The sequence below is a fragment of the Drosophila teissieri genome, chromosome 2L (genome assembly GCF_016746235.2).
Source record: "Drosophila teissieri strain GT53w chromosome 2L, Prin_Dtei_1.1, whole genome shotgun sequence".
NCBI lineage: Eukaryota > Metazoa > Arthropoda > Insecta > Diptera > Drosophilidae > Drosophila > Drosophila teissieri.
The window spans coordinates 1,074,122-1,087,598 of NC_053029.1; the positions used below are offsets into that span (position 1 = coordinate 1,074,122).

Sequence of the window (13,477 nt, forward strand, 5' to 3'; positions counted from 1 at the left end):
CCCATCAAGTAAATGGATTGCCTTGTCGTAGACGACATAGTCCGTAGGTTCTGTAATACAGACATTTGTCCATATGACGCCATTGTGTCCTGGCTTCTTTCTCGTATCCTTAGCCTGATGTCATGGATGTGTACGTGTGTGTGTGTGTTTGGCAAGGATATTGTTTAACTGGGGCGCTCGGCTACGTTGGCGTATGGAATTATGATTAATATTTGCTCAGTTTAAAATTAATTGCGTTCAGCGATTGCCCTGACAGCCGTTACCAACCCGAACCCATACCCACACCCAAGTCCACACCCACTCTAATCTTGCCACTTTTTCAGCCATTTGTAATCCCAGGGAGGAGAGTGCCTGAGGTCAGGTTATCGTGAGGCTAACAAGGACCTGGTCGCGATTGCACGGCGTTGCCCTGAATGATTACGTGGGGCAAGGTCGAGCAACTAATTAAACTGCGTACGGTAATGTAGTTATATAAAAAGGTAGAGCTAATCTACGATTCCTTTGATGGTTCTCCCCAGGCGCCGATGGAGCTCGTTTGCAATTAAAAGGGATACATAAATAGATACCCAGTATTAATTCATATAATTATATACATAACTCACAGGGCAGATTGCGTTGGAATTCGATTAAAAGATGGCTGCCTTCTCATATGGGAAAATTAAAGCAAAAACCAGTTCTAGATAGATAGTCCTTTATGTTATTGTTACACAAACATTGTTGGTTTAAAGTCACTTGAAATGTATTAAATGTATTTTACGGAATAAGCTTTAATGCTGCTTTTCATCCCTTGACAAAGTTAAAGTTCACGAAATCCCATGATTGTCAATCTCGTGAAAGGTTCAGAGTCAATTTTAATTTGCAATATATCCCCCAGAGCCGCCTGCCAAAGGTAAAGGGAAAATTTAATATTCTGGGCCAAGTTAAAGCCAATTTAATTCACTTTCAGCCTCCATCAATCTTTGTTATGTCCACAGAGGCGAAACTTGTTTGCTTATTTGTGCGGCGAGCACAGCGTGAAAATATTTGTGCAATTGCTAGACTTCTTCTTTTAGGGGCCATCAAAATATAATGTCGAATTCACGCATGTTTAACTGCCACGACTTCTGGCCATGGCCACGGATACGAATCGTATCTGTATCTCTGTTGGTTTAGTATTAAAACTAAAGTGCGTCGTAAGTTGTCCTTTTGGGATGGCCACCGTATTTTGGTTTCGGCGGCGGATGAGCGCGCTTTTATGTCAGCCGTTATGAATGCCCATTTCATAAGCTGACTTGTTTATGTTTACGCGAAAATATTTTCGTTTCATTTTTAGTACTTCTCCATGAGCTGCCACGCCCCCGCTGCTGGTTGTTGACGCAGCCCTTAATCAAACAGCGGGCTTTTGTGCGACACTTACGTATAGTCAATGTCCGATGTGCGATATCCAATGTCCAATGTCCAATGTCCGTGGTGAGCCAGGGCTATATTTAACGCACTTGTGGCTTGTGGTCCCTGGACCACGACCTCATCTTCCATGTTTTTCTTCCTACAGCTCGCGTATGCCAGCGGCCATGTCAACGGCAACGGCAATGGCAACGACATTCAATCAATCGCCACGAAGCCGACACAAAGCCCACGCCCAGCAGGTCCCCGTGCTTGATGAATGAGTCAGTGGATCCGGCGAGTCCTATTCCCAGAGTGACGGCCATGGCAACGCCAGCTGCAAGCCCCATCGAGTCACATGTCCTGCCGCCTGAGCAGCACAACAACAAGTGGTGGCCGTGCACTGAATGCCCGAGCAAACAAAATCATAAAGGGATTGCACGGCCATCACAGAGCGCCCCATCAAAAGGGGGGTACATAGTGGTACAAGTGGGATGGGTTTCCGTGAATGGGTCACCACCTCCTTTCCGTGACATTATTATGCCAGCTTTCCACTGGTCTGCTGCTTGTGGGTTTGTGGGTGTGAAATCACCATTCAAGCTCTTTGTCTCAGCTTAACGAGGTGCCTCGAATTATAATTCAGTTGGCCAGAGCATAATAGCCAAGATATGTTTACCTGCAGTCAAATATATCATGTTCGCAATTGCCCAATTAAATGAATTGAAATGGAGACATTCCCTAAACCGACACTTATTTCATTTTCATGTCAGCTGGCCGAAAATAATGGTAATTTAAGCTATTTGGCTCCTTTTTTTGGGTGCAGAGTATCAGCAGTCAAATATCGCGTATACGTAGATTACGTATACGTATGAATCAAATGTTTATAAAGAAAAATGTACGTCAAACCAAATTTTTCTTCGATAATAATACAGTTTCACTTAAGGACATTGCCATATTAATACGACTTTCATTACTTGGATTGCCTCAGCAATCGATTGGCTCCTTGACGTTTTATCAATACGCCAAGCGTATTCCTTAATTAAATATTCAGAGTGACCCCCATTAAGGAATTTTGCAATCAAGAAGCACGCGCCATTAATTGTTTTCCGTTGCACGCCCGTTGCCTACATTGCGGGGCAAGTTTAGCAGGTGGCAGGGGCAGTTGTGGGAAATGGGTGCACGCACCTGTTGCGAAAAGGTCACATCACTTAGCTGGCAACCCAAAGGCGCACCAGATCACCCCGACTATAAATGGCTGTGACTTACCTCAGTTTGACATTTATGGCGTGGCTCATGTATTTGTTTACTTCATATTCAGCGCAAACGAACGAAGACATGCAAATTGATGTGCTGATGTGCCGATGTGCGGTGTTTATTAGTTGCTGCTGATATTAGTTGTGTCCTTTTCTCGTGTCCTGACTCCTGTGCCGCTCCCCAGTTGGTCTCCAGTTGCTCTTCAGTTGCTGTTGCTTGTACCGCTGCCGTTGCTGTTGCTCCTAGATCGTATAAATTTCGATTAATTTCGCCCGTGTGTACATAGCGTGTACATATATGTGTGTGTTCTATATGTGTATATAGTGGCTTTCGTTAGCAGCACTTCTTTTTGACGCAAACAACGTCAGCGACTGACGACAGCAGCCTGAAGCCGAAAGCCATAAGCCACAAGCCAGGCGACTCGAAGACGCTGAAGAGAGTTTGGCCCCAAAGAGAGCGAGCTTCCAAGAGCACCGGCTGTTTTCTGCCTGTGTGGGTGTCTGGTCGCCGTGTGTGCGGGCGTGGGTGAGAGTGTGTGTGCCTGGTGTGTGTGTGGTGTGTGTGTCTCAGTGTGCCTGTGTGGGTGGTTTGCAGGTGTTCGCAGGCGCACGGATGACGTGCGATATTATTTGTGGGCACTGGCGTCTAATTGCCGCCTCGCTGTTGATATTGGCCCACATGTTTCAATTTCTCGGCCATACAAAGCGAAAAGCGGGCCACATTATTTAGCCTACGCCTTTTTGGCCCTTCGCGCGAAGCGACTGCCAAACTGGCCATTTAACTACGCAATAAGCTGGGACACACCGTGTCCTCTTGTTATTTTGTTTTTTTTTGGCCTTCCGGGCCCAAAGTCGCCGTGTTTTTGGTCTCTGGCTAATTGTGGGCGCGTGCACAAAACACGCAGCACAGAAATAGCCAGGAAAGGCCAAGGGAAACGGTGGAAAACCGAGGGAAATGGCTCGGTTGCGAAAACACTGCTGGCATATGGCTGGCTGACATTTTGTGTAGCATACTTCTGGGCTGTCACTTCAAATGTTCTTTCACACACATACACTGCCGCACTTTCACACGCACACAGGAACACAAGCACACAAGCAAGCGTTTGCTGAAGTTCAGTGTCAAATTTTTCGTTTCGCTTTCAGCCACAAAAATAAAACACACACGAGCTTTTCGGGCGCCATATTCCACAGTCTTGGCTCGCTTTTCAGTCGGTGAAAAGTGTTATTTAATATAATAACAGCAACTAACGCCTCCTTACTGTCACTACTGGTTATCCTTATTTCACTATTTTTCGTGCTGCCCAAGTCCTTGCTGCTGCTGCTGCTCTTTTCTGGCTTTTCGCTCGCGTTGACCGTCAGCCGAAGGACTGCCTGTCCTACTGAAGCGCCGTTCCTCGGCAGCCCTGCCTCATAGTCGCTCTCGTGGACTCGCTGCTCGGCGTTCCGTCAGCCAGCGTATGTACTGTACAGTGTGCCCTCACCCTCACCCTCACCCTCACCCACACACACACACACGCACCCGAAAGCAGTCGAAATTCCTACGCATTTCGCTGTAGGTTAGGCACACGCACCATTAAGATAAAGCTCCACTCAAGCTTTCGGCCATGCTTTTACTGGCCCACAGATGCGGCCGAAATTCAAGCGCTCGACTGGGAATATTTTTGGTCGTAATCCCTATTAGGAAAGTGGTTCCTATTAATATGATACAAATTTAAATTTATTAGCCCACGATCCTACCATCCATAAATACTTACATATATGCAATTTACGCTTTACCAATATTTATAACAAGTTAGCAACTTGATGTTTCCAAAATTAAAGGACTATTGAAAGTGCACTTCTTAAACTATCAACATGTCCGCAACTGTAAGCTGACACATATTTTGCGAGTGACACTGCGAGTATCAAGCGTCAATTGTCAGAGATGCCAGCGACTGGCTACGCAGTAAAGAATACCCTGTAAAGACGTGAATATTAAACGGGGAGAGAGCAAAGAACTTGCATTTGGCCCCCGGAATTTACAGGGTACCTCAACAGCTTTGAAGTAGAGGGTTGTGTAGTGCGAAAGCTGCCCTAGAGCAACAACAATGGCCGGGCCGATAGTCGCCGCCCACCACCTCCGCTTAGCCATTTGACGTAGGTTGACAGCTGTTTGCGCTGGCCAAACTTTATGGCTATTGATTTTGCTCCGAGTCCTGAGTTCTGAGTGCCGAGCCAGGACGCAACAGTTTGAAAGTCGCAGCTTTCACTTTCGTGGCCCGAGAAGCGAGAACCGAGTGGTGGTGGCCACCACCCACTGCGCCTGTCCGTTGCCTCTGTGTTAGTGTGTCAGAGCGGCGCCTGCGCCGGTTTTTTCCGAGGAAAGCTCCGCCGCAACAGCCTGTTGCCGACGTAGGCGGCACCCGGAGAACGGCCATCCAGATCCAGATCCAGCCCCCACAACTCCACCCATGGCCTGCACTTCCAGGTGGCGCCGATGCACTGGAAGCGGTAGCTCTCCTAAGGCACAGGACCCCGAAATCCCACCCAGAAACCTAGACAATGACCGTCCACATGCCAAGGCGTCGCAGTTGGCTCGGCAATTAATTTGATCACTTGGCCGCGAAGCGAGCTGCATGCTAATGCCTCCTTAATGAGTTCTGCTTCCGCCTGAATGGCGGGATTATGACTGCCGCTGGCAAAAGGGTCGTTTAACGTTGAGCTTTGCAGTTGTGGATGCCAGAGGGGCAGATAGTGCTGGTACACACTTGCAACAGGTTGCCAATGGCATCCAATGGCGGCCATTATTACTCAGGGGACGGGAGGCCATTTTGAATGGCAAGCAGGAATGTAGGCAATGAAAAAGGGCTCGCAAAAAGGGTTGCATACTTCTCGGCTGTGCAAGCTTATAGAGGAATCCATTCAGGAGTCACGAAGCTCACTGAAAGAAGTGTTATTACATAAGCTTCAGAAATAAGTTTGAAATAAAGTAAAACCCAAACTTACATAGAAAATTCCCCCAAGGCAATTAAAACCATTGGTTGCCATTACATTTAATGTAAATCTTTATTAATGTCATTCATTGAACTCGTGTAAATTTTGTTGTTATTCATAGTTGTTATTTTGTCATAGTTGCAGGCTTTTCAATTTTTTTCAATTTTTGTTTAGCAGTTATCTAACTATAATAAGTGGCGGCAAAGTTTCATTAATAATTTCCATAAGTGTTTCATTTGCAGTTCTGTTTTTGCGGATAGTTTAGAATATGTACTCGTGTCACTGCGTTTCTCAACAGTTTTCAAGTCAATTTCATAAGATAAAGAACTTTGATTTATGCCATAGATATAGTCTTGTCATGATTTCAATTTCAATCGAGTGAACTAAAGGCAGTGTGTGGGTGGACAAACAAAAGTCAATGAAGCTTCATAAGTTTTCGATTCTTTATTTTTTATATTAACTATAAATTTTGTTTCTTAGTTTTATGCTCGCTGTAAATACAATTTCTAGTTCGATGTCGAGCTTAGCATGAGTTAGCCTTTTGCTAGTGTGTGTTGTATGGTGTGTGGTGTATCGTGGGGCGTGATGCTATGTGGGATGGGTGCTATGGACAAGGCCGAATCAGATGGTAATCGGTATCGTAATAGCCTACTTAAAATTTGGTTAAACGCTAATTTACACAAGATACAACTAAGTAATTAGAATTAGGCTTAAAAAAAACAGACATTAGCACTGTACTTAGACTAAGGTGATGTTTGTGATTTAGTCGCGTTTGTAGTTCTATAGTTCTGTAGTTCTGCTTGTGACGGATTCGAGTGTGATAACTGAGTGAAGACTGTGGGCGGGGACGGGGGCGGGGCATCACCGGCCTCTCATCATCGGTAAGGCAAGTTTAACAGACGGCAATTGGTAACAACAAATGTTCGGCTAGTGACGGTTGCTGCTCAATGCTCTCTCTCTATGTACAACGATTTCAATATGAGTAATGCTTAGATTTTGGTTTTGTTTCAAGTCTAAGTCGAAGGCACTGATTCTCTACTCGGTTCTCAATTTAATATCTGTGTCTGGCTATAGTTAGTCTGTGTTCTAAGTGTTTCTTTTTTTTTCTTTTTTTCTGGGCGGGCGAGGTGCAACGAGTTCGCGGCACTTGCAACAACTGTCACCGATCTCAGCTGTGTCCTAGTGTGCACATAAAAAAAAAATAAAAAAATAATACATCATGATTACTAAAATGTAATAGAAATAAGAGTGGTTTACATTTAATTTCGTTGCGTTACATTTACATTTATTTACTTTGTTTATCCACTAGTACATTTAGTACAAAAATGTGCATGAGTGTAGTGTGAGTGTTTTTGGGTGTTTTATTTTCTTCGATCTTTGCTCTATTTTGTAATTTCTTGGTAATTTTCTCGCTGCCTCGTTTAATAGTTTATTCCTTCGATCTTCATTTTTGCTCATTAATTTAATGGTTCGCTTATGTTGTAACTATGAGTATGAGATGAGTTGAAAGCAGATTTTGCAAATGAGTTTACTATATATTTATTCGCTTGCGCTAGTGTGTGTGTATGTGTGTACAATGGTGGTGTTTATGTGTATGGATGTGCTTTGTTTGGTTCAATAATTTAATATAATTTAAATATGTTTTGTATTTAGTTTTGCGCTGCTTCCGTTCCGTTCGTCGTTTGGCGCCCGTTTAAACAATAATTTACGTTAGCTTTGTTTACTTGTTTACTTATTGATTACTAGATAAAGCATTCGATATAACATAAACTTGCATAGATAGATACTTTGATAGTTTGTAGGAGATAGCCGACCTAAGCCTAGTAGCAGAGCAGTTACAATAATTTCTCGTTCATAATCCGAACTCGCCGCGCCAGTTGCAATTTAATTTATACATCGAAAAGGGGCGGGCGGGCGTGCGCACTCTTAGATTAACATTCATTAGCATAGCTTATAGCAAATCATAATACGTTATATGCATATATGTATATAGTAATGTTGTGTTCTCATTCAACACAATTGTTCCGTGTACTCTGCTCGTTCGTACACGGGCACAAAAAACAATTTCGACAAAAAATAAATGGAAATAATAACATAAAGGTGATATAATATGTTTTTGAGAGGGGTAGGGGTAATTGAGTTTTACAAAAACTAAGATTCTACTCGTACAATATATCATAATCGGTATACAGTATATTAAACGATATCGTTAGTGTAGCGTATGTATAGTAATAATTATCATTATAACATAGAGTTCAGTTTGAGAGTTCTACTGGTCTCTCGCTTCGCTGCCAAGTGTTTTCTTGATTTCTTTCAGTAACTACGTTCAATGTTCGCTTTTCAACGCTTGTCTTCACTTCGATGTCGTCTGGGCTGTCGTCTGACTGCCAGTTTGATCCTTCGATCGGATCGTTCGTTGCGGTGGTCGAGCCTAGGGCGTCTTCAGCAGCAGGATATCTTTCTTGCGCGTGCGACTGGCGCTGGCATTGAGTCGCTGGTAGAAGTAGTTGCGACCGATCTTGCGCTGCAGCTTGTAGGACTTGCCCGCCAGGAACCTGGTGATGTCCAGCACGTAATCGGCCACGTCCTCGTGATCCTCGAGCAAATGTATCGATATCACATCGATTTTGACTTTGTCGAAGGGCAGCGTCTGCAAGATCTGCAAGCGAAAAGTGAATCGTTTAGCGAAAGTGTCTTAAGATAGTGTGCTAAGTTAATGGGTCACTCACCTCCAGCTCATGCCCCTGTACGCCCAGGCTGAGCAGATCGTATTCGGTGCGCTCACATGCCAGCATGATTGTGTAGAGCGGAAAGCATTTGACACGCGAGTTGAACCACGAGGTCTCCTCGTCGTGCAGACTATTGATGCGCACATCCTCGTTTTGAATGGTAATCTGCGGGGAAAGCGAGGAAAGCATTAATCACCGATCTGCGAGAGATTGGCATCTCAAGCCACTACTACTCACCTCTTTGGGATAGGTATTGGGCGAAACACAGGCGTGCACCACCTGCATGCGCGCCCGCTGGGCATTCTGCTTGCGCAACGTGAAGTACCAGCGCGGCTCCGGCTCCACCAGCACGCCCATCCAGTTGAGCTGCTCGCTCAGCCAGGGCGCCGTGATCAGATGGGCGAGCGGACCGCTCAGCGACTGGATCACCGCTCCGTTCATCTTCCCGCCCACCAGATCGGCCACGTAGTGGGCCAGTTGATCGGCTCCACTGCCGCTGCTGTTGCTGTTGCCACTACCGAATGTGGAGCCGGCGGTGGCGAGGCGCGGGGAGTTGGGCGGCGGACCCACGCCCACTGCTGCCGCGGCCGCGACCTTGGGCGACGCCTTGCCCAGGTACTTGCCCATGTGGATCTGGCGCAGGAAATCGATTAGTGCGGGATCGTCTTGCGCAACGCCATTCAGCTCGTAGTCGCGCGACATGTTCAGCCGAAACTGCTGATGGCGAATCTCTGCAGGAGGAAAATCAAATCCAAAGATCAGTTGCGAGTTGGTTTGGAGCCGTGTGTGTGTGTGGCGGTAATTGGTTTTAATTAAAAGTTGTTGCACCACTGGTCGCATGGCGTGTGTGGCTCAAACTCTGCCACGCTTCGCTGCCAATTGGATTGCATTGACCACATTTGCATTGGCAAATGGATGCGCTGCAAAAGAAGGGCAGCTCAGCTCAGCACTATTCTTGCATATACACTATTCGACCACAAATCTAATTAAGTTAGCAGAACCTTAGAAGGCGAAATAAACTTTGTACTTTAAACGGAATGAGTTTTTGGTGATATGCCATGTTAGTTTGGCATAAATTGTGTTCGCAAAGTTGGAAGATGGAGCAGCAGGAGACCCCATTGAAGGTCGAGGGAAGGAAACAGCCACTTGGCAGCAGCGATGACCTCGCCTTGAAAGCGACTGCCGGTGGCGGCCCATAAAGTATAATGAGCGCACGGCCTCTGATATTTAGCACATGACCCCATCATCCCCTCCCTCCTCCCCCAACCGATTTTCCCCCGGGCAGCGCCGACCATTTGACTCATGTCAGCCCAACCAGCCGGCCCAACCTGTCCATAAACCTTAGCAGCAAAAAGCCAGCGATTTGCCGTACTTTGGCTTTAGTTGCCACACTCCGCACACATACTCAGCCATGTAGGCAGGTACATTCAGACACACTTGGGTTTTATTTGCTTTTCACACTTTCCTTGTGCCAATTTCCACTTTTTGTTTCGTTTCAACTGGCCAGCTGACCGGGCGAAACAAATCGTAAAAGCCAAAGGAATTAAAATACATCAAATGTGCTTGCAGCATTTTGTGGCAGCTTACAAGTGCCTCAAGCCCTCCCACATGAGCAGTAAAGGTTCCCAAAAGGTTAAGGCCTTTTTAGGGTTTAAAAGTGTTTAAAGTTCGTACAAGTAACGACTTATATTTTATAGATAAATAAAAAGTAAGAAACAATTCATTGAAGTAGAATGAAAGTGTGCAAATGCCAAGTTAATATGAGAAACATGCCACTCTTGTTGCTCTGAATAAATTTCCCAGAACCTTTACACATTTAAATTATGAGCCAGTTGATCTAAATAAGTCTGACAAATGGAAATGCGCCGTGGGCGGAAAGCGTGGCAAACATCTTGTCAATCGATCTTCCATTTCGGATTTCTGATTTCAGATTTTGGATTTCTGATTTCGGCTACTTGTACGTCATTATTTCCCGCTCCGGTTCGTCAGACGAATTCGCATCGTTGTGGCCGCCTCACCCAAAACCAAGTCGTTAAACAAATATATATTGTATATATTTTTTTTTTTGGTCTTTGCCCATTCAGCGCAAATGTGCCATGCAAATTTTGAGGCGAAAACTTTTATGTTTCGGTCACAAAATGGCCATAAAGTTTATTATAATGCATATACCAGCAGATAGACGGCCAGCAAAAGTGAGGCAAAAACGGTGGCCGGCCATTTAGACGAGCCACTATAATTTGGCCAAAACGGAGGGCACATTTCTCAGTAATTTCCCAGCCGAGGGCTCGAAGGCCAAGTGAAAACTTGCACTAATTAACACCAAAAGCCGATCTCGGTAGGGAAAGTAGTGCCCCCGGTGCAGTGGGGGAAATTTTGATGCGGCCATTAGTCGTGGAAATCTGATAGCCGAGCCAATGGAAGTAAGGTCTGCCCAAAACGATTAGAAGTCGAATGAATTATCCGATCGTTTGTCTACCAGCATACCGATCTCCTCCGACAGATGTGCAATAAAAGCCGCTGGAACCGTTAAATGCGAACACATGTAAATCCGATGTACATATAAAAGTCGAAAATTAAAGCGACCGAAAGAATGGAATGGAATGAGATCTGCCCTCGGGCGCAGCAATTTCGGTGTCAGAAGCTGACATTTCTAATTTGCACAAGGGTGGCGGTGGGAAGGAAAGACAAATGACGGGGCAGGCCGGTCCCGAAAATTATATTCAATGGCGGCGGACGGGACAACATTACGCAGAAGGAGTGGAGTGGAGGACTCCATGAACCAGGAGCCAGGAGCCGAGGAGCAACGTTTAATTGCGGTTAAGCGGCGGCAAACTTGAAGTTCCCTGCTCGTCCGCAGGCGGCGGCTTATTCAGATTATTCAGGGGTTTACACACACACAGGCAGGGGCACTCATTCCGACTCAGGGGTAGTGCACAAGACGGACTTGCTGCCAGTAGTGCACGCCCTATTCAATAATTCAACAAAGGCGGCCGGGGAAGGCAAATAAGGCGGGGAGAAAGGCAGGGAGGCCCAGGTGAAACCCACAACTTTTGTGCATTTTCAATTGCGGGTAAAAGTTTATTACAAACAATATACACTCATCAAAGCATTTAATATTTGATAGCTAGTAACTCGCTGATAAGTTCAACAACAGGCAGTTGCCAAGCTATTTGCTTATTACTATTCAACTTTACAGTGCAGATGAACCCCACCATATTTGTTTACAGTGCATGTCCATAAAAGGACCAAAAACTTTATCGCCGTAGTTGGTTTCGCCTATGTTTTTTTGGGGGCACTGCGACGCGGCTGTTGTCGGGCAACGTTACCCTTGTTGCGTAATATATCCTTATATATCTGGGATCCGCATGTCCTATTGCCATTGCCTAGTAGTTCGGTTCGGTTGAGCTATTGATTTGTGAAGCGATTTCTGCTTGTTGTCTGGCTTGTAATTGCTCGTTCGGCGCTATTCAAAATGGCCTGTTTCCATGTTCCATGTTCCCGTGTACACGACGTCTTGCATGTGGTAACAGAACAGGCGACGCAAGCGCTGATTTATTTAGCAAATAGGTCCAAGTGGGCCTAATCTATGTGGGTCGGATCTTAATCACCGCCTGCGAGGCGCATTTAACTGTGGCGAAATGGAAAAGGCCAATGCAGTGCAGGGCAAACTTCCACGTCACGTGATCAGGTGTGAAATGCATTAAGTGGGTGGAAAAACGGAGGAAAAGTGCGAAATAAAAGGTTGAATCGAAAAGAGCAGCAGCTAGCACTCAACCAACTAAAATAAAATGAAATATTTAATTCTATTTCAACCAAATGAAAAAGAAATAGGTGTTGATTTATGGCAACGTGGCACTCTATATGATATGTTTATGATATATGACCCCATTGAGACGTGTCGAGAAACCTTTGGCATAGTAAATGACCCCGTTTTAATGCGTTAAACGTAAAACGCTCCCCTTGGCCATTAATCAACCCTGATTGAAATATCTCTCGGCGAAATCCCGATAAAGCAGACGCGAGGCCAGTTGTTCAGCCCCCGCTGCTGTTGTTTTTCTTATTAACCTTATCGCAGTGGGCACTTTCCCAAGGAGAACCCACACGACGCCTAAGAAACGGCGCAATTGGAATGCCAGAATGCCACAATGCCGCAATGCCAGAAGGAGGGTTGCAAAACCCGAGACCCACATGCGGGTGGTGGCTCAATGGAACGAAGGCAGGGAGAAAGGGAGGAAGGAGGAGTAAGTGCCACATAAGAAGTGGTTCCTATAGTCATCGTGCGTCGCCGTGGCGCATGCTGTGATAATGCCATTTGAGCTTTGCTTTTCAAATTGAGCACTCGCTGCGCTTTTGGCGGAGCTGATCATCTCCGCCGAGCGAACCACTTGCACCACGGCGACGAACCGCATGCCGAACCATGCCACGCAGTCCAGACGACGACAGCGACGCCTCTGCGGGGGTGGATTTTCGCGGGCTGGGGGCCGTGCAACAATGTTGGCAACTGCACACGAAAATTATGAATCACAAGGCAAACGAAGTCGGTGGGGGGAGGGCCCAGAATGACATCCGGTGGCTAGCAGGGGAGGTTGCTAGTGCACTCGAAGAAACCAGAGCAGTATCTAGTTGATAGTGGAAGGTTAACAGTTGAAAGTGACAGACTTTGTTATAAATGGTCGCTGAATAAACTGTCGTTCCTAGTACGATGTGATATCCAAACTAGCAAAGCAAACTATCAAACCGCTTTGGTATTATTTCAGATGTAGGATCAAAGTCTTAAGTACAAAGTACTTACCCCTCCCATTCCCATTCCCAAACCTCCCTACAAATGCGCTGCGTGCCTAACGGGAATTAAGTCATTAGTGGTTGGAGTTCAAGTTGTAAATTTCAATTAAAGTTGCAATTTGCAAATTGTCACCAGCGAAGGCCAGACGACAGTGACGACGACATCGTGTAATCACCGCAAGTGTGAAGATAATGCCTTCCTAACATGATTAATGCTCTGACCTTTGGGGGCGTGTTCGCAAACGCGCGGAATGCACGGTAAAAAAAACTAGTGTGGGTATTGCAATGGCATAATGTGTTATTACCCAATTCACAATTCTACTTCCTCGTTATCGGCGCAATAAACATACTTTCCACAAATGGGCTAATACGCTTTGA

General features: G+C 45.7%; 2 protein-coding genes across 3 annotated transcripts in view; both read right to left on the reverse strand.

The window, feature by feature from the left end:
* LOC122611742 overlaps window positions 1-3,967 on the reverse strand; it is a 35,471-nt gene extending 31,504 nt beyond the window's left edge. The window contains exons 1-2 of one of the 2 annotated variants that reach the window (XM_043785032.1): window positions 3,875-3,967; window positions 2,629-2,858 (exon numbers count right to left, since the gene is read on the reverse strand). The gene's annotated coding sequence lies outside the window, so the exon portion shown is untranslated. Of the gene's footprint in view, window positions 1-2,628; window positions 2,867-3,874 lie in introns of those variants that run through there. The other variant, XM_043785033.1, reaches the window with a different exon arrangement.
* A 2,050-nt stretch (window positions 3,968-6,017) lies between these two features.
* Window positions 6,018-13,477, reverse strand: part of LOC122613488 (protein Star) — a 28,529-nt gene continuing 21,069 nt past the window's right edge. Inside the window, exons 3-5 of the mRNA XM_043787692.1 lie at window positions 8,555-9,048; window positions 8,318-8,482; window positions 6,018-8,247 (exon numbers count right to left, since the gene is read on the reverse strand). Of these exons, the coding sequence (XP_043643627.1) occupies window positions 8,020-8,247; window positions 8,318-8,482; window positions 8,555-9,048 (887 nt within the window). The 3' untranslated portion in view covers window positions 6,018-8,019. The remainder of the gene's footprint in view (window positions 8,248-8,317; window positions 8,483-8,554; window positions 9,049-13,477) is intronic.